At 42.5% G+C, this 21,810-nt stretch overlaps 1 protein-coding gene across 2 annotated transcripts in view; it reads left to right on the top strand.

The window, feature by feature from the left end:
* KIF24 (kinesin family member 24) overlaps positions 1-21,810 on the top strand; it is an 87,920-nt gene that overhangs the window by 39,063 nt on the left and 27,047 nt on the right. For both annotated transcript variants that reach the window (XM_008274282.5, XM_002708025.6), the window contains exons 4-6: positions 1,318-1,415; positions 7,726-7,941; positions 13,669-13,756. In XM_008274282.5, coding sequence (XP_008272504.3) covers positions 1,318-1,415; positions 7,726-7,941; positions 13,669-13,756 — 402 coding nt within the window. The remainder of the gene's footprint in view (positions 1-1,317; positions 1,416-7,725; positions 7,942-13,668; positions 13,757-21,810) is intronic.

The following is a 21,810-nucleotide window of genomic DNA, read 5'->3' as shown; positions in this document are numbered from 1 at the left end:
GAAGATAATCTTACCTCTCATTCATTGTGTTTGGGCTGTCATCATGCCACAGTGAAGCTTGAAATTATTAGGATTTCTTAATCAGATATAGTTGGGCTGCCAACATAATAAGCCTCTAAATTATTCAAATAATGATGGCTGCTGAATTAATGCTTTCCAGACCAATCTAATTGAGTCTCCTATCTCCTTTTTTCCATGATTTTCCATTTGGAAGTCATCTTCAACCCCTTTCTCTCTCTAGTTCCCCACATTCAAACAGTTGCTAAATTCCTCATGTGTCTACCTCCTTTTTATTTCCATTGTATTCATGCAATTTAGACTTCTCTTACCTCACTAGTATATTGCTTGAGTCCTTTTTTCCAATTCTTTCAGTGTGAAGTTAGATTAGTCTTGAAGTAAAATGGTTCAGATTATCCTTCCCCTTATAAAGCCTTTGACCGTTTCCCTGCTGTTTACTTAAATAATGAGCATTCTACCCTCTCCCTTAAGGCTGGTGGCCAAAATCTCTGTGACATACTCCTAACTCATTATTCTAACCTTCTACCTCATTTTTCCACTTTCCAACATCCACATTGAATTCTTGCTTTCCCTAAATGTTAACCAGTCAACTTCTTGTACTTTGTTTGTTGGTGGTTCCCCTATGCTGGAATGACTTCCCTCTCTCTGTCTCCATGCCTGTTCCTCTTCTTCTTCCTGGCCTTTCTCTGTATGGTCTTTTTCTCAGTGTCTTTGCCAATCTGAAGGAATATGTTTTCCCTTTAAATTCCACACATACTTTACTGCTTTATCTTTTTTGCCTTTAGTCATTTGTATGCTTATGTAGATTAACATCTTCAAGAGGTGGGTTAGGATAATGGTAGAGTAATATCTGTATCTTGGGCTCTCAATGCTTATTGACATAAGTGTTCTAACAGTTGAGCAATAAAGGTTCATAGAATTAAAACTTAAGCTATGTAACTTACATAGAATGGAAATCTTCCCCTAAAATTCCAAATATGCTGGCATGAGCTGGGCTACAAGGATAAGCCCCGTAGAATTTAGTTCGTCTCCTGGACCTAAAGGGGACCAGCTCAATCTAGTACTCATCAATTTACTTCCCTTAGGAATTAACAAATGTTACATTCTAAGACATGTCCATAGACAATTCAAAAGAAAATCCTGTCACTTAGCAGTTATCAAATACTTATTTATCTTGAATTTTTTAATGGATAGTTACTATTAAAAATATATTTAAGCTTTTATTGTATGTTAACTAGAATAGTGGTGAAGAAAATCCATAACATGTCTCTTTCTGTACAATTCAAACTTGTTTTTCAGCATGTTTTTTATTTTGATGAAGTCTTTGGTGAGGCGTGTACCAATCGGGATGTATACATGAAGACTACTCACCCACTCATTCAGCATATTTTCAATGGGTACGATAATAATTGTGTGCTTCTCTCTTGATTTTCTACATTTCATAAATAATATCCCTTTATAAATATCACTTTTGCTTTACAGTTTTGAAGTAAATAAGAATTTATGTTTTGATCTAATTTAAATTAGATTTCTGGAAAACTGCAGTGTCTCTACTTAGAAGATTTACTAAGTATTCAGAAATTTGCAGCAAAATTTTCTTCTACACTAATGATATTATTCCTGAGAATTTTGTATTCTGGCTGTAACTCAGTAATTTTTTCATTGCAATAGGATACATAAATGAATATTACTTATCACATTTCCAAAGAAATCTTTTTATTTAAAATTATTCTTTACACTTGACATTAAATGGGACAGAAAAGTAAATTGGGGCCTCTATTGTAAATTTAAAATGTACACATATTCGAGGACTGGCGCCACGGCTCACTAGGCTAATCCTCCGCCTAGCGGCGCCGGCACACCAGGTTCTAGTCCCGGTCGGGGCGCCGGATCCTGTCCCGGTTGCTCCTCTTCCAGGCCAGCTCTCTGCTGTGGCCAGGGAGTGCAGTGGAGGATGGCCCAGGTGCTTGGGTCCTGCACCCCTTGGGAGACCAGGAAAAGCACCTGGCTCCTGGCTCCTGCCATCGGATCAGCGCGGTGCGCCGGCTGCAGCGCGCCGGCCGCGGCGGCCATTGGAGGGTGAACCAACGGCAAAGGAAGACCTTTCTCTCTGTCTCTCTCTCTCTCACTGTCCACTCTGCCTGTCAAAAAAATAAAAATAAAAAAAAAATGTACACATATTCGAATAGAAAATGTCAGCCTATTAAAGTCATTGATTCCATAGAATTTTTACTTTTTTTTTAATCCTTAGAAAAAAGTTTTATTTTGTTTTGTTTTATTTAATTGAAAGGCAGAGTGACAGAGAAATCTTTCATCTACTGGTTCACTCACCAAATGGTTACAATGGCCAGTGCTGGGCCAGGTTGAAGCCAGAAGCCAGGATCCAGGAACTCCATCTGGGTCACCCATGTAGGTACAGGGGCCCCAAGATTTGAGCCATCCTCTGTTGTTTTCCCAGGTGCATTAGCAGGACGCTGGATCGCAAGTGGAGCAGCTGGGACTTGAACTGGCACTCATGTGGGATGCTGACATTGTAGTAGCTGAACCCAGTGCACCATAATACCAGCCCCTTGATTTTTTTCTTTAAAGGTTTATTCTATTTATTTGAAAGAGTGAGGGAGAGACACAGAGAGAACTTCCATACAGTAGTTCTCCCCAAATGGCCTCAACAGCCAAAGCTGGGCCAGGCTGGAACCAGGAACTCCATCCAGGTATCCATGTGGGTGGTAGGTCATCTGCTGCTGCTGCTTTCCCACGTGCATTATCAGGGAGCTGGATCAGAAGTGAAAGAGCCGGAACTTGAACCGGTGCTCTGATATGCAGATGTCACAGGTAGGGGCTTAACCCAACGCACAACAACCAACCCTGAATTTTGACTTTTTTTTTTTAACTTTTTAAAAAACTGGTGTAATTTTTATATACAATAAAATAAACATACATATTTAGGTTTCTTGAGTTTTAGTATTTGTATGTATGCAGGTAATTAGTACCTGAACAAGGTACAGAACATTTCCATTATCTTAGAAAGCTCTCTAGTGTCCCTTTTTAGTTAACCCTCACCTTCACCTCCAGGTTTATATAACTACTGACCTGCCTGCTATCACTATAGATCAGTCATGCCTGTTTGAGAATGTCACAGACTGTAATAATCATTACTGTGCATGTTCTTTTATGACTAATTTCTTTTACTTAGCATATTTTTATGTTAGTGCATGTTGTTACACATATCCATAATTTTTATGGCTGAATAAGATTCCCTTCAGTGAATAAAACACAGTTTGTTTATTCATTTAACCATTGACAGACATTTGGACTATTTTCACTGTTATAAATAAAGCTGTATTAACATTCTTTTTTTATTTTTTGACAGGCAGAGTGGACAGTGAGAGAGAGAGACAGAGAGAAAGGTCTTCCTTTGCCGTTGGTTCACCCTCCAATGGCCGCCGCGGCCGGCGCGCTGCAGCCGGCGCACCGCGCTGATCCGATGGCAGGAGCCAGGAGCCAGGTGCTTTTCCTGGTCTCCCATGGGGTGCAGGGCCAAAGCACCTGGGCCATCCTCCACTGCACTCCCTGGCCACAGCAGAGAGCTGGCCTGGAAGAGGGGCAACCGGGACAGAATCCGGTGCCCTGACCGGGACTAGAACCCGGTGTGCCGGCGCCGCTAGGCGGAGGATTAGCCTAGTGAGCCGTGGCGCTGGCCTGTATTAACATTCTTTTTTTTTTTTTTTTTTTTTTTTTTTTTTTTGACAGGCAGAGTGGACAGTGAGAGAGAGAGAGAGAGAAAGGTCTTCCTTTGCCGTTGGTTCACCCTCCAATGGCCGCCGCTGCAGCCGGCGCACCGCACTGATCCGATGGCAGGAACCAGGATCCAGGTGCTTTTCCTGGTCTCCCATGGGGTGCAGGGCCCAAGCACCTGGGCCATCCTCCACTGCACTCCCTGGCCATAGTAGAGAGCTGGCCTGGAAGAGGGGCAACCGGGACAGAATCCGGCGCCCCGACCGGGACTAGAACCCGGTGTGCCGGCGCCGCAAGGTGGAGGATTAGCCTATTGAGCCACGGCGCCGGCTCTGTATTAACATTCTTATGCTACTCTTTATGCCATGTATTTTCTTCTTTTTAAGATTTATTTATTTATTTATTTGAAAGAGTTACAGAGAGAGGGAGAGACAGAGATCTTCCATCTGCCGGTTCACTTCCCAAATGGCCACAATGGCTGGGGCTGGGCTAGCTGAAATCAGGGGCCTAGAAGTCCTCCTAGATCTCCCACATGGGTGCAGGGTCCCAAGCATTTGGACCATCTTCTGCTACTTTCACAGGCCATTAGCAGAGAGTTGGTTCAAAAGTGGAGAGCTGGGACTGCCAGCATCACAGGCGGCAGTTAACCTGCTGCACCACAAAACCAGCCCTGTGGATATATTTTCATTTACATTATTTAAAAGCCAAAAGAGGAATTGTCAGGTCATAGGTTAGGTGTATATTTATAAGAAAGTTTCAAATAATTTCCCAAAGGGTTGTACCATTTTATATTCCTAACAGAAATATATGAGAGTTTCAGTTCTGCAACCTCACTCACATCTGATATTTTCAGCCTTTTTTGTTTTAATCTGATTGTATAGCACCATTGTATTAATTTGAATTTCCATAATGCCTGATGTTACTAAGCATCTTTTCATATGCACATTAGCCATTCAGATAGCTTCATTTGCTCCATTTTTGTTGTCTTTTTATTGTTTTGTGAAAGTTATATAACCTTGAAAATTTTTATTTTATTTTCATTTTGTTTGAAAGGCAGAGATCTTTGACCTGCTAGTTCACTCCCTAAATGCTCCAGAGCTGGAGCCAGGAGTCCAGAATTCAATGTGGGTTTCCCACATGGGTGGGTGGCAGGGACTCTTAAGTCATCACCTGTTGCCTTCCGGGGTATGCATTGTCAGGAAACTGGATGGGAAGTGAAGGAGTGAGGACTTAACACCGAGGACTCTGATAGGGAGTGCAGGAGTCTCAGGCAGACTCTCAACCACTGTATCAAATGCTTTCCCCAAGTTACATAAATTTTAAAACACTTTTTATGAGGAAACTAATAAAGCAAAATATCTTTCAGGTTTAATTTCTTTTTTTTTTTTTTTTTTGTAAAGATTTATTTTTTTTTATTTGAAAGGCAGAGTTACAGAGAAAGGAGGAAAGACAGAGATCTTCCATCTGCTGGTTCACTTGCCAAATGGCTGCAGTGCCCAGGGCTGGGCCGTTCCAAAGCCAGGAGCCAGGAGCTGCTTCTGGGTCTCCCACATAGGTGCAGGGGGCCCAAGGACTTGTGCCTTCTTCCTCTACTTTCCCAGGTGGATTAGCAGGGAGCTAGATTGGAAATGGAGCATCCAGGACTAGAACTGAAGCCCATATGGGATGCCAGCATCGCAAGTGGAAGCTTAACCTGTATTATGCCACAACACTGATCCCTAGGTTTAATTTCTTATGCACCAAATCTAGGGGATGCTTTTTGAGAGAACAAGTTTCTAAAACAAGTTCAAATTTTAATATTAAGACTTTGGTAATAACAAATCAGAATTGCAAGTTAAGTATATCCATTCTGTAAGATTTTCATGCTTGTATTTATTACTTTTTAAAAAATAGTTAATTTGTAAAGGTAAGATCGATATTATTCTTTACTCTTTTTCTTTACTCTCACTCTACTGGATCTCCTTTAGTTTGTTCAAATTTTCCTCTAAATGTTTTTTTAACTATGCCTCTGCCACTGCATTTAAAGTACCCATACTGCTGGGAACCAGGGTTCAAAATACAGAGAGTCAGGTCTTCAAGCAGCTTAAATCTGATTAGCTCTCATTTCTTCATTCTCACACTTCCATGGTTCCTTTGCTGTTGTCATTTTACTCTATTTTCTGACTTCAAGTACCTTTCTGTTCATTTCTCTGTCCACATACAGCCTCTTTCTACCACTGTCCATGCATAGACTTTTCTTCTTGGTGCAAGCAACTACTTTTATCGCTAACTCATGTGACTCATGATCAAGAGTCTGCAGTAGCTACTTAAACCTAACATTCATTTTCTACTTAGCACTGCATAGTTGGGACTCAACTTCTCCTAAACCATTCTGTGATTGGTAGGTTGTTCTCGCAAATATCTTCTCCAGCTCTCATTCTGCAATTTTTCATACACACATGGGATAGATCCACAGCTGTGTAACCAAATGCAAGAATAGATTTTGAGAATCACAGGAGATCAGGGCTAGAATGGATCTTAGAAACCAAGTAATCCATTAATTTGCTGATCAGAGTGAAAAGTGAGACCCAGAGAAAAGTAGTGTGACTGGCCTAAAATCAAATAATTAATAGCAGGACAGAGACCAGAATCCAGATTTTTTTTCCCTCAAGATCTGGTGTGCCTGCCACCACCTCTGTGGCTGTGGCCTCTTCTCAAACTATTCCTACCTCACAATGGAGGCTGTCTACTTTCTACTTTTGCCTTCAAAGACCAACCTAGTTCCCTAGTCTTTTGAAGTCTTTGTTGAATATATTAGTGATTTTACCTTTGTCAAAACTGGATTAATTTTTGTATGAATAGTCGCTACCATCCTGTTTATTGAATGATCTTCTATTATTTATTTTAATTCTCTATTACTTCTTTCACCAAACTTACCTTTCCAGAGTAAGACAAAATATTTTTTAGGATCCCTTAAAGGACTTAACGTGGTTTAGGAATTCAGTAAATCCTTGTTGGCCAAGCTGTTTCTTAAAAATCCTTGCTTTAAAAAAAAAACCTGGAGCTGGCTCCATGGTGCAGTAGGTTGATCCTCTGCCTGCAGTGCCAGCACCAGTTCTAGATTCAGATGTTCCTCTTCTAATCCAGCTCTCTGCTATGGCCTGGGAGAGCAGTGGAAGATGGCCCAGGTCCTTGGGCCCCTGCACCCATGTCGGGGACCCAAAGGAAGCTCCTGGCTTTAGATTGGCACAGCTCTGGCCATTGTGGCCGTTTGGGGAGTGGGAATGAACCAACGGAAGGAAGGCCTTTGTCTCTGTCTCTCCCTCTCACTGTCTGTAACTCTACCTGTCAAATAAATAAATAAAAAATCTTTAAAAAATCCTTGTTTACAGGGCATGCATTTGGTACAGTAAAGACTTCACTTAGGACATCTACATCCCATATCGGAATGCCTGGGATGAGTCCCCTCTCTGCTGTTGATCCAGGTTCCTACTAATGTGTGTGCTTGGAGGCAGCAGATGATGACTCCCATGTGACACCCACATTGGAGACCCAGATGGAATTATGGGCTGTTGACTTTGGCCTGACACAGCCCTAGCTTTTGTAGGCATTTGAGGAATGAATTAGCAGATACAAGATCTCTATCTGTCTCTCCTTCTCCGTCACTTAAACTTTCAAAGAAATAAAAATAAAAATTAAAAAAAAAAAAAAAACACAGTTCTTGCTTCTTTATCTTCCAGGGTTGTCTTATGTAGTCTCATCAGTTCTGCAAAAAAATTCTTCATGGAAAACTCACACACTGCTTTGAGAATGTTTTTTCCTTTTCCTATCTTTTTTATAATTAAAGACCTCCTTCTCCTTAAAGGATCATATGTTTATAGTTGCGTTTTGTCAAAGATTCTGTGTTTCTATCTGACTTTCTTTATTAAAAATTTGTTTATAGATTACTACCTCCTTATTATGCATAAATGGTATAAATTATTCTTTCCCCAGAGGCAACGCCACTTGCTTTGCATATGGACAGACAGGTGCTGGAAAGACCTACACCATGATAGGAACTCATCAGAATCCAGGACTTTATGCTCTGGCTGCCAAAGATATCTTCAGGCAACTAGAAGTGTCTCAGCCAAGAAGGCACCTCTTTGTGTGGATCAGTTTCTATGAAATCTACTGTGGACAACTTTATGATCTCCTAAATAGGAGAAAAAGGTACTGGATTTGAGTAGGAAGCTGTAAATCTGTTCATTGTTGTTTAAAGTCAGAGTCTAATAAGAGACTTTGGTACATTGGTTTCTTTTTGTGAATGAAAGTCTCCTGCATTAGATATTTTTTAATTCAGCTAATTAAGTTTTTTTTTAAAGATTTATTTTTATTTATTTGAAAGAGAGAAGTAGAGACAGAGAGAGAGAGAGGTCTTCCATCTGCTGGTTCACTCCCCAGATGGCTGCAATGGCCAGAGCTAGACCAGGAGCTTTTTCCAGGTTTCCCACGTGAGTGCATGAGCCCAAACACTTGGGCCATCCTAAGCTGCTTTCCCAGGCGAATTAACAAAAAGCTGGATCAGAAGTAGAGCAGCCAGGACATGACCTGGTGCCCATATGGGATGCCAGCACCACCTACTGGGGCTTTAACCCACTGTGCCACAGTGCTGGCCCCGCTAATTAAGTTTTTAAAGTTTTCCATTTTATTTGAAAGGTAAAGAGAGACAGAATTCTTTCACCTGTTCCATTCCCCACAATGCCTGTAGCCAGGGTGAAACAGGCCAGTGACAAGAGCTTAGAACTCAATCCAGGTTTCTCATGTAGCTGGTAGGGACCCAGGTACTTGAACCATCACCTGCTGTCTTCCAGGGAGCACATCATCAGGAAACTGGATTGGAAGCAGAAGCAGGACCTGAACCCTGGTACTCAACATAGAATGCAAGATCGAAAATGCTGTGCCAAATGCTTGCCCCTGAAAAAAATTTTTTTTAATTTTTAAATTCAGCTAGAAAATTGTAAACTGGTCTCCTAATGTTTTTAAATGATCTATATCCTCATTCTTTTAATGATAATACTGGTTCACTCCCCAAATGGCCACAATGGGCAAAGCAGGGCTGGTCCAAGGCCAGGAGCCAGGAACTTTGTTCAGGTTTCTCACGTGGGCCATCTGCTGCTGCTTTCCCAGGTGCGTTAGCAGGGAACTGGACTGGAACTGGAGCAGCTGAGACTCAAACTGTCACCCATATGAGGTGCTGGCACTGCAGATGGCAGCTTTACTGGCTATGCCACAATGCCAGCACTCCCTTCCTATTCTTTTGACATGTTACTACACTGAGAAAACTATAAATAAGATTTCCTACTTACCCTTGTTTTTCTTTCCAATAATCCAAGGGTAAACTTAATTATAGTTTTCTAAAGTCAGTTAAGATCTTTTGTGTTCACATTAGACTTTTAACTCTTATTAGGCTTAAACTCTTGCCCTTACAACATAATAAAGAATTTTAGAAATATATTTAGTAACACTGCTTTTAAATCCCTACTATATTTTTCTGACATGAAGTTTTATTTAGGTTGGAACAGATGACTTAAACTGAGTAGGAGGCAACAGAATTATGAAGGGATCAACTGACTGGGAGAAAAGGGAGGCCAGAGAGAATAGGGGAATAAAAAGATAAGGGGTTGTCATAACAGAATGAACCAGATTGGAGAATGTGAGGAGGAGTGAGTTGAGGCTAGGCATGGTTGAAGGCTGGGAAAACCTAATCAACTTGAGACTAATGCCCCGTCCCCCATCCCCAGTTGCTGCTGCCTGCCCTCCTCCCTGTCAAAGATGTCCAAACCTCTGAGGAGCAGACCAAAAGCATGTATAAGTTCCATGTGCTCCAGACAAGCAGTGGAATGGGGGAAGGGTGAACAGCTTCAGTTCAATAGGAACACCATGTAGGGCAGGCCCAGATGTGTATGGGCACTAGGATATTAACTGGAGAAGCCAGTGGGTAGCTTTAGGTATACCATTGTTCTGTGCACTGTTCCAACAAAAAAGGGGGCTTTTGAGTATGTCACAACTGAGAGAAAGTACAGGTGTTCAGGATTTGGTCCTAAACAACAGCAGCCAAATAAAAGGATGCTGTTTTGGGGGTGCTCTGGGAATTGTTACCTTTTTTACTCTGTCGATTTTGAAGCCTCAAGTTAATTCAATCATGGCTTCTCTTCTAAGCACCAACACCCTTATTAGGAGCCCTTTCCAGTCAGAATACCCAGTTCCATTAAAGAACACTTGGCATGAGAATAAAGTCCACTGTTGTGCTCTCCTGGGGTGGGGTGGAGGAGAGTTGTTTGTGTGAAGGGGCAGTTAGGATGTCTAGCTGTCTTTTCACACATTTTAAAGATTTGTTTATTTATTTGAAAGACAAAGAGAGATCTTCCATCTGCTGGTTCACTTCCCAGGCCAGAGGCCAGGCCAAAACTGGGAATTTCATCTAAGTCTCCCACATTGGTAGCAGGGGACCAAGTACTTGGGCCATTTTCTGCTGTCTTCTCACATGCAATACCAGGGAGCTGGGTTGGAAGCTAAGCATCTGAGACTTGAACTGGCATTCCGATATGGAATAACGGTGTCACAGGCAGCAGCTTAACCCCCTGCGCCACAGTTCCAGCCCCATCTAGCTATTTCTGAATGCAGTTTTTCATAGTCTGTTTTATGTTGCTGTAACAAAATACCTGAGACAAGGTACTTTATAAAGAAAAGAAATTTATTTGGCTCACAGGGCTCAAAAGTATGGTACCAGTATCTACTTCGCTCTGGTGAGGGTCTCGTGGCTGATGGTATCACAATGGTGGGAGCACATGGCAAGATGGGGAACAGGAGCAGGGAGGGGCTAAGCTTACTTTTTTTTATAACAACATGCTCTTAGAGGAACTAATTCGTTCTTATAAGACACAGCCCACCCTATGAGACCAGCATTAATCTATTCATGAAAGAGGGCCCCATGACCTAATTACCTTCCACTCAACTCCACCTGAAAGGTTCTACCACCAAAACACTGCCACGCTGAGGACTAAGCTCTCAGGGATACAATCAAAACATATCCGGGGTAGGCACTGTGGTGTAGTGGGTAAAGCCACCACCTGCAGTGCCAGTATCCCATATGGGTGCTGGTTCGAGACCCAGCTGCTCCACTTCCGATCCAGCTCTCTGCTATGGCTTGGGAAAGCAGTAGAAGATGACCCAAGTGCTTGGGCCCCTGTACCCGTATGGGAGTTCTGGAGGAGGCTCCTGGCTCCTGGCTTTGGATTGGCACAGCTCCGGCCATTGCAGCCAATTGGGGAGTGAACCAGAGGATGGAAGACTCTCTCTCTCTCTGTCTCTGTCTCTGTCTCTGTCTCTCTTCTCTGTAACTCTGCCTTTCAAATAAATAAATAAATCTTTAAAAATATCTAAACCATAGCACAATGTTTTAAGAAATTACCTAGATTATTACCCTTGGCATTCTTAATTGTCATCAGGGAGATGGGAATATACTAACTCTTGGATTTGAAGTTTCTCTGAAATTCACTGTGGAAAGTTCACACTTAACTCTGCAAGGGTCTTGAGCTGTGGAGTTTTTAAAATATTTCTGGTGAATTAGAAAATATGATCTCTTTGTTTTCTATTCTTGAGACTTCTGTAATGTTCTCATCCACTGATAGGATATTTTTTTATTTATGTGGTTATGCTTTATCCTATTGTTTTCTTAATAAGATATATTTTCTGTAGTGATAACTGGATTTTGATAAGGGTAGACAGAAGTATATGGGCTCAATCTGCCTCTTAAACTGGAAAACAATCTTAAATATCTTAAAAATAATTCCTAAATGTAGAAAATAAAGTGTTTTTATATCCCTGTTTTTTTTTTTTTTTTTTTTTTTTTTTTAAGGTTTATTTTATTATTTGAGAGGCAGCGTTACAGAGAGGCAGAGAGAGAAAGAGAGGTCTTCCATCCACTGGTTCATTCCCTAAATGGCCACAACAGCTGGAGCTGGGCTGATCTGGAGCCAGGAGCTTCTTCTGGTTCTCCCGTGCGGGTACAGGAGCCCAAGGACTCAGGCCATCTGCTGCTGCTTTCCAAGGCCATAGCAGAGAGCCATATCAGAAGTGGAGCAGCCACAAGACTTGAACTGGCACCCATATGGGATGCCAGCACTTCAGGCAGTGGCTTTACCCACTACGCCACAGTGCTAGACCCCTTTATACCTTTATATGAAAAGTGATAGAAATACAATTCTTGCTTACAGGATTTTAAAATCTAGCAGTATCTTTTGGGCTGCCCATTGGGTGCCTTTCTAGGGGTGATCTCAGAGCATAGGGCCTGGGAAGTATATTTAGGAGTGACCTGAGGACTCTGAAAGCTAGATTCTTCTTTTATTCCAGAAGCCTGTTTCAATATAATTGTTTTCTGAAAGATTGTAGACTAGAAAAGCTGTTTTCCTCCCTTCTGTCTGTAAAAATTAGGAAAGTTGTGGTGACACATAGCCTGAGGGGGAAAAATTTAGGAAATAATTTGTGTTTGGCAATGAAGTGGAGTTCCATTCCTAACCTTAATCAGTATCTTATTAGGGGAGAAGTACTTTTAGGTAGTGTGATAGATTCAACACATGCCTCCAAGTTGATCTAGCTTAATGATGATAGTAGACCATAACTGTTCATTACCACACATGCAGGCCTGAGGCACCCAGACGGAGTTCCATCTCTTCCTTGTTATATTAGAAGATGTATCAAGACTCCTTATGCTGCAAATAAAAGAAGACTCTGTTATTACTGTCTTACCATTTAGGGAAATCATTGGCTCAAATAACTGGAAAGACCAAAGGACAGTTCATCTTTAGGGTTGATTTTTTCCAACAGTTCAAGGATGTTTTTCATTCCTTTATCCCCCCAATATTTATTTATTTATTTGAAAGCCAGAGTTGGAGGGAGGGAGGGATGGATGACACAAAGATCTTCCATGCTGTGGATTGAAAGTGGAGCAGACAGGACTCAAACCCAAGCACATATGGGATACCAGTGTTGCAGGTGGCAGCTTAATCTGCTGTACCACAGCACCAGCCACAATAGCTCAGTGATATTGTAAGGACCCAGTTTGTTTGCATCTCTCTGCTCTACCTTCTTTGGTGTTAACTGCATTCTCAAATTAGCTCTCTTTGTAGATACAAAATGGCTGCCACTGCTCTCAGGACTGCATTTTCACTTTCTGAGAGAGAAGGGAGGGCATCTCACCACCAAGCACTTAACAACCATAGACCAGGAATTTGTTTTAGTTGGTCCAGCATAGATCCCATATCCAAGCCTGAACCAATCACTATAGCCAGGAACATGCCATGCACTGATTGGCATAGGTTTTGGTTATGTGTTCATTTTTTTTTTTAAGATTTATTTATTTACTTGAAAGTCAGTTACACAGAGAGAGAAGGAGAGGCAGAGACAGAGTGGTCTTCCACCTGCCGGTTCACTCCCCAGTTGGCTGCAATGGCTGGAGTTGTACCTATCAGGAGCCAGGAGCTTCTTCCGGGTCTCACACATGGGTGCAGGGACCTAAGGACTTGGACCATCTTCCACTGCTTTCCCAGGCCATAGCGAAGAGCTGGATCAGAAGTGGAGCAGCTGGGACTCAAACTGGCTCCCATATGGGATGCCAACACTGCAGATGGCGGCTTTACCCACTACGCCACTATCCCGGCCCCTATGTGTTCATATTTTAAAAGTAGCCAAAGATGTTGATTTGTTTCAGCAATCAGACTATTCCCTGAAGCCTGCAGCTGAGGTCAAGAGGTGAGATTAGGGGAGGATGCATATCCTTCCTACCCAAAAGGCAAAAGAGCTACTAAATGGGGGAGTGGTAGAATGGTGACTGAGGAGGAGAGAACAAATGTCTTTTACAGCAGCAGAACCATACCAACCGTGCTTTTGCATCTGCAGGCTCTTCGCAAGAGAAGATAGCAAGCATGTGGTACAGATAGTGGGACTGCGAGAGCTTCAGGTGGATAGTGTGGAGCTCCTCTTAGAGGTAAGTAATTCTTTTTATAATAACCCACTGTAGCAGTCTAAGGACAAAGAAAGCATTCGTTTTGCCTCCAAGCAAGTATAATGGACTCACATTTAGGAAAAGGGCAATGACAAGCACACCGCCTTGCATTTGTAAAATATTGGTCCTCTTCTGAGAGGATACCTTGTTTCACTACAGGGTAGAGGGAAGTAGGGAATGGGAGAATCCAGAGCAGTTATAAAGGCTGCTAATGTGGCCGACACTGCGGCTCACTAGGCTAATCCTCCGCCTTGCGGCGCCGGCACACCAGGTTCTAGTCCCGCTCGGGGTGCCGAATTCTGTCCCGGTTGCTCCTCTTCCAGGCCAGCTCTCTGCTGTGGCCAGGGAGTGCAGTGGAGGATGGCCCAGGTGCTTGGGTCCTGCACCCCTTGGGAGACCAGGAAAAGTACCTGGCTCCTGCCACTGGATCAGCACGGTGCGCCGGCCGCGGCGGCCATTGGAGGGTGAACCAACGGCAAAGGAAGACCTTTCTCTCTGTCTCTCTCTCACTGTCTACTCTGCCTGTCAAAAAAAAAAAAAAAAGGCTGCTAATGTGCTTTTCTGTGGCAGTGGACTCTGTGAAAAGCTGCTGGAGAAAAAGATTTAAAATAAAATGTCAAATAAGCATTTATTTTCACTTAGGTTCAAAATTTAAAAAGTATGATGAAAATACCCTTTCTGGGCCTGGCATTGTCTCTGTAGCTTATCAGGTTCAGCCTGCGACACCAGCATCCCATATGGGCAGCAGTTTGAGTCCTGGCTGTTCCACTTCTAGTACAGTTCCCTGCTAATACACCTGGGAAATCAGTGGAAGATGGCCCAAGTGCTTGGGCCCCTGCACCCATGTGGAAGATAAGGAAGAGGCTCCAGGCTCTTGGCTCCTGGCTTTAGCCTGGCCCAGCCCTGGCTGTTGCAGCTTTTTGGGGAGTGAACCAGTGGATAGAACATCTATCTCTCTCTCTCCCTCTCCCTCTCTCTCTGTAATTCTACCTTTCAAATAAATAAAATAGATTTTCTTTTTAAAAGATTTTGAGAGGTAAAGCTACAGACAGGGAGAGGGTGAGGAGATAGAGAAAGGTCTCCTATCCTCTGGTTCACTCCCCAGTCGGCTGGAGCTGGCTGATCTGGAGCCAGGAGCTTCTTCTGGGTCTCCCATGTGGTTGCAGAAGCCCAGCCTTGGGCCATCTTCTTCTGCTTTCCCAGGCCATAGCAGAGAGCTGGATCAGAAAAGGAGTAGCCGAGACTAGAACCGGCACCCATATGGGATGCTAGCACTGCAGAGGAATAACCTACTGTGCCATAGCGCTTGCCCCAAAATATAAGATTTATTTATTTATTTGAAAGGCAGAGTTACACAGAGAGGAGAGGCAGAGAGAGAGAGAAAAGTCTTCCATCCACTGGTTCACTCCCCAGTTGGCCGAACTGGCCAGAGCTGTGCTTATCTAAAGCCAGAAGCCACGAGGTTCCTCTGGGTCTCTCGTGTGGGTGCAGGAGCCCAAGGACCTGGGCCATCTTCCACTGCTTTCCCAGGCCATAGCAGAGAGCTGGATTGGAAGCAGAGCAGCTGGGACTTGAACCAGTGTCCATATGGGATGCCGGCACTGCAGGCAGCGGCTTTACCCATTATGCCACAGTGCCAGCCCCCCAAAATAGATCTTTTTAAAATGAGAAATACCCTTTCCATTCCCTTTTCATGAGGCAGCCAGTTTTCCTTAAGATTTATTAAATCTTTATAAAAATAAATTTTAAAATTATTAAATTTGATTTACTCCCTAAATGACCCTAACAGCCAGGTCTGGACCAGGCCAAAGCCAAAGACAAGAACTCCATCTGGGTAACCCATGTGGGTAGCAGGGGCTCAAGTATTTGAGCAGTTTTCTGCTTTTTCAGTCACATTGCAGGGAACAGGATAAGAAGTTGAACAACCAGGACTCCAACTGGCATTCTGATATGGGATGCCAGTGGCAAACACCCAAGCCCCCGAGGCAACTAATTTTATTATCTTTTTTTGTGTGTATCTTTCCAAAAGAATTTTAAAATCTTCTTTTACTAAATTAGGTTATTATAATAAAAGCAGTACTTTTTCACTGTTATACCTAAACATTACAAAAATATACAAGAAGGGGCCAGCGCTGTGGCGCAGCGGGCTAACTCCCTGGCCTGAAGCACCAGCATCCCATATGGGCACCGGTTTGAGACCCAGCTGCTCCACTTCCAATCCAGCTCTCTGCTATGGCATGGGAAAGCAGTAGAAAATGGCCCAAGTCCTTGGGCTCCTGCACCCACATTGGGGGAGACCCAGAAGTTCCTGGCTCCTGGCTTCGGATTGGTGCAGCTCTGGCCAGTGCGGCCAACTGGGGAGTGAACCAACAGATGGAAGACCTCCTCCCTCCCTCCCTTTTTTTTTTTTTTTTTTTGGACAGGCAGAGTTAGACAGTGAGAGAGAGACAGAGAGCGAGGTCTTCCTTACGTTGGTTCACCCCACAGATGGCCGCTATGGCTGGCGTGCTGCGGCCAGTGCACTGCGCCAATCCGAAGCCAGGAGCCAGGTGCTTCCTCCTGGTCTCCCATGTGGGTGCAGGGCCCAAGGACTTGGGTCATCTTCCACTGCACTCCCAGGCCACAGCAGAGAGCTGGACTGGAAGAGGAGCAACCGAGACAGAATCCGGTGCCCCAACCAGGACTAGAACCTGGGGTGCCAGCACTGCAGGCAGAGGATTAGCCAAGTGAGCTGCGGCGCCAGCCTGAAGTATTCACTTTTAACATAATGTTTAGATCCCTCCCCCACTCTGGGCCTTTAATAACTTCTATAGAAGTATATTTCTGATGAACACTCCCTTAATGTAGTATTCCTCAACCTTGTCTTTATATTAGATCATTTGGAAGTTTTACCCTTACTGAAAAATTATTTAATCTGTTTTATCATTTTTAAAATGGCATTATACAGAAAAATGCATAAAACTAGAATGTGTACAGTATAAAGAACAAGCACTATCTATCCAGATCAAGAAATAGAACACAGCCGCACCCCACACGCCCCGCTGTGTAACTTGCTTTTGTACTGACTTTATGCTAGTCACTTTCTTGTTCTTTGTTAGTTTTACCACCTATTTATTCATCCCTAAACCATATAACTGTTGTATGAATAGAGCCACACTGTACATATTCTTTTGTGTCTTGCTTCTTTTGTTCAACATTATGCTTTTGAGTTCCATTTATGTTTTTGCATATTGTTGTTATTCTGTTCATTTTTATTTGCTGCATTGGCGCATACTGCAATTTATCATTCTCTTATTAATGGACTGTTGGAATTTTATCCATTTGGGGGCTATTCTGAACAATGCAACTCTGAGTGTCCTTCTCTTATACATGTATTTCAGTACAGAGCACATGGGTTCTTATTGTGGTGAAGGACATGCATATCTTCAACTTTACTAAATGTCAGCTGTTTTCCAAAGTGATACACATTTCTTCTAGTAGTATATGGCTGATCCCATTGCTCTTTGTCTCACTAGAACTTTCTAATGAAGATTTTTGAAAATTTATATTTTATTATTATACTTCATTGTGGTTTTAATTTGCATTTCCCTGAATGAGTATGAAATTCATATCTTGTCTTATTTTTAACTTATCATTTGGATTTTCTCTTTTGGGAACTCCAGTTTGGGTCCTTTGCTTATTTGGGGGTTGTCTGTTTTTTCCTTACCAATTTGTGTATTCTGGATATGAGTCTTTTTCTTTTGTTTAAGATTTATTTATTTGAAAGGCAGAGTAACAGGAAGAAAGGGAGATAGAGAGAGAGAGATCTTCCATTTGTTGCTTCGCTTCTCAAATGTCCTAAATGACTGGGGCTAGGCAGGCTGAAGCTAGGAGCCCGGAACTCCATCCTGGTCTTCCATGTGAATACAGGGGCCTAAGTACTCAGGCCATCTTCTGCTACTTTCCCAAGTGCATTAGCAGGGAGCTGGATCAAAAGTGGAGCAGCAAGGACTCAAGCTGGCGCCCGTTTAAGATGCTGGCATTGCAAGTAGCAGCCTAATCTGCTCTGCCAAAGCACTTCCCCAGATAGGAGTCTTGTCAGTCATTTGTTTAATAAACATATTGTTTCATTCTGTGGCCTATCTTCCCAGTTTTATCATTATGTCTTTAAATGCTTGAATCCTCATATTAGATCAGGATCTCTCGGGTGACACCCAGGCATGAATTTATTATTTTACATTTAAATACACTTCATGAACCATAAAATTCACTTTCTTAAAGAGTTATATTCAGTGCTTTTAATAGTATATTCATAAAATTGTGCAGCCATTGCTGTTAATTCCAGAAAATTTTTATCACCCCAAAATGAATACCTGTACCTATCATTAGTCACTCCCTGTTTTTCCTGCCCCAGTATGACCACTAATTTCTATTTTTATAGATTTGCTTGTTCTGGCCACATAAATGGAATCATACATTATGCTACTTTTGTCTCTGGCTTCTTTAATTTAGCATAATATTTTCAGGTTTATCTGTGTTGCAACATGTAACAGTATTTCACTCCTTTTTATGGAGGAATAGTATTATGTTGTATGGCTAATACCACATTTTATTTATCCATTCATTAGTTGATGGACATTTGAGTTGTTTTTATGTTTTGGCCATTATGAATAATCTTGCTATGAACTTTCATGGGTAAGTTTTTTTTGTGGATATATGTTTTCAGTTTTCGTGGATCTGTACCTAGGAATATAACTTCTGGATCATACTCTGAAAATTTGCCACACTGTTTTCCAAAGTGACTGTACCATTTTATTTTCTTATCAAAAAATAAATAAGAGGGCAGATATTTTAAAAGCCCTCCAGATGATTCTGACCTGCTGCCATCGTATTCATTCTGAGGCAGTCTAGATGGTTGGCTTAGTAAAACAGAATAGGCAAATAATTGGCCTCTGCTGGTGACCTGCTATGTCATAACTATCTCTGACAAGAAACAGGCCCTTATCATCAATAAATAAGTAGGCAGACCCCAACTATCTCCTTGCACTGAGCAGATAAACAAGGTTTTACCAGCTTGAACAGCCATCTTGATTGCTGACCAACTTTTGCTCATTATACTAGTAAAAAATACACCTCTTGAGACTCAAGAGGCTAATGAAACATACAATGTATTTTAGAGCATGTTATCCTAATTGTGCCTGTTCAAACAAAGACCTACCCTGAACACGGTAAAGGGTTTCGCCCAAAGTTTGGAATCTACCTCAGCTCCTGGGCACTGCAACAGGTCATCTTTGCAATCCTGACCACACTCTGACTAATGTGTACTTTACCTGTCAATAAATTCTGTCTTCCTACCAGCCTTTGTCTGTGCCCCATCTTTGAATTCTTTCCTGTGTTAATGATAAGAACCTGAACCTCCTAAGACACCCAACAATTCTACTACATCCAGCTAGCCTAGCTAGAATAAGACGAGATTAGGACAGGCCAGGTACCCAACAAGACTTTCCTTTTGTATTGCTTCATAGTACATCCCTCCAGGGAGAAGTTTGTGAACCTTTGACCAAGCTCAAGGGTCAAGGCAGGCTGTCAGGTCCATTAATGTAAAAATGCCTTCAGTGGGCACCAGAATTAAAGTCTGTTTAGCTGATTGTACCCTTGATCTGTCCTGCCTCCCTTCTCACCAGGTTGTAATAATAAATTGCAGATGTTTACCAAGCACTTAACTGTTTACCAGATGCAGTGCTAGAAATGAATTATCCCATTTAATCATCACAAAATCATGCTAAGGTAAATGTAGCAAGCTTTATCTTACAGATGAGAAAATGGCCTAAACTTAAATGACAACCAAAGATCATGTAGCTCATGATTGAATAGTTAAATTCTAGTTTGGATTATTCTCACTCTAAAGCTTATATCCTTTTCACTATACTAAACTACCCATAGTATATGGCTAGAAATCACTTTTGATTCATTAATTCGATGAATTAATATGTTTACAGTCGTATCTTCCATGATTATTTGCTTAAAATTTGGTATTTAAAGGTGGTGTGTTTGAGATTCAGACAGCAGTGTTTATGGGAAATTTTTCTGTTGGTTTTTCAAAACTAAGCATTAGACTAGGGTGTGTGAAGTGGCAGGGTGTCCCACCATGGGCATATATCTTTTTACAACAGCTTCTTTTTCCTAAAATAAGAAAATTTTGCCTAAGGGTTGGGACCTGATGTTTCTGTGATTCTAATTCCTGGGTTCTGAGATCCAAAACCCAATGATAGGGGCCAGCGCCATGGCACAGTACATTAATCCTCTGCCTGCAACGCCGGCATCCCATATGGGCACCGGTTCAAGTCCCCAGCTGCTTCTCTTCCCATCCAGCTCCCTGATATGGCCTAGGAAAGCAGTAGAAGATGGCCCAAGTCCTTGAGCCCCTGCACCCATTGGGAGACCTTGAAGAAGCTCCTGGCTCCTGGCTTTGGATCAGCATAGCTCTGGCCATTGCAGCCATTTGGGGAGTAGATGGAAGACCTCTCCCTCTCTCTGTAACTCTACCTTTTAAAAGATAAATAAATAAAAATCTTAAAAAACAAAACAAAACAACGATGGCACCTGAATGTGTCTGTTTTATACGGTTGCTTTCTAGTGCCTGCAAAGCCAGGTTGGGGACATGTTGAAGGAGCTCCCCTGAGACTGTGACCATTCTTAAGCTGTCCAGAGTTTTCTCCATTGTAGAGTTGAAAGGAAATTGTTTTACAGAAACCTGTTTGCTATGGTCCTTTGACCCCTACTATTTCCCCCAGGCAGACCTTCATTGGCCTGAAGTGTCAGGCAAGTTTGGACTTCATAATTTTCTTAGTTGCTGGAGATTAGACCAATTTTTTTTAAGATTTATTTATTTATTTGAAAGGCATAGTTACAGAAAGAGAAATAATTGTTTTGGCTTATAAACTATATTTAAGTGTAAAATAATAAACCCATGCCTTCTATCTGCTGGTTCACTCCCCAAATGGCTGCCAACGGCTGGGGCTGGTCCAGGCCAAAGCCAGGAGCTTCATCTCGATCTCCCATTTGGTAGGCAGGGGCTCAAACATTTGGGCCATGTTCTGCTTTCTCAGGTCCAGCAAAGAGCTGGATCAGAAGTGGAGCAGGCCGGCGCCACGGCTCAATAGGCTAATCCTCTGGCTGTGGCGCGGGCACCCCGGGTTCTAGTCCCGGTCGGGGTGCCGGATTCTGTCCCAGTTGCTCCTCTTCCAGTCCAGCTCTCTGCTGTGGCCCGGGAGTGCAGTGGAGGATGGCCCAAATGCTTGGGCCCTGCACCCGCATGGGAGACCAGGAGAAGCACCTGGCTCCTGGCTTCGGATCAGCGCAATGCGCCGGCCACAGCAGCCATTGGGGAGTGAACCAACAAAAAAGAAAGACCTTTCTGTCTGTCTCTCTCACTGTCCACTCTGCCTGTCAAAAAAAAAAAAAAAAAGAAAAAAGAAAAAAAGAAAAAAGAAAGTGGAGCAGCAAGGATCCAAACCAGTGCCAATATGGGATGCTAGCATCCATTGCAGGCAGTAGCTTAACCTGCTGCACCACAACATAGGGCCCAAGATTAAACCAATTAAATGAGAAAGAAACAAACACCAAAAGGAAATTCCTTTTCCTTGGCTTTGGGCCATAATTGTGCTAATTGGCAGTCTGGTATCAAGTCAACCCCTCTATTCTGGAAGAGTTTATGACACTGTCTTATCCAAAAATACGGTCCCCAAAAACAGAAGGAAGTTTCTTGTTATTCAATGATATATTGTTGTATTGCCACTGATACGCTCAGTCTACAATATAAACAGTGTTGTACAAGCAGTACCCAACTGAGATGGAGTTGGAAAGTTAGTTTAAATTACGGATATCTGACGTAGTTACCCTCATAAACATTTAGTGGCTTGAAACAACAGCACTTGCTAACTCAGGTGTCACTGTTGGCATCACTTATGTGTTTGCTCAAGTGTCATCTTCAATTGTTAACTCTCTCAAATCACCCTCAATCTTGCTCAGACATGGCCACTTGTTGCCTGCCTGCA

The sequence above is a fragment of the Oryctolagus cuniculus genome, chromosome 1 (assembly GCF_051225735.1).
Source record: "Oryctolagus cuniculus isolate XC-2025 breed Fujian yellow rabbit chromosome 1, ASM5122573v1, whole genome shotgun sequence".
Classification (NCBI taxonomy): Eukaryota; Metazoa; Chordata; class Mammalia; order Lagomorpha; family Leporidae; genus Oryctolagus; species Oryctolagus cuniculus.
The sequence above is the reverse complement of the archived record's forward strand: the minus strand, read 5'-3'. Positions and strand labels throughout refer to the sequence as shown.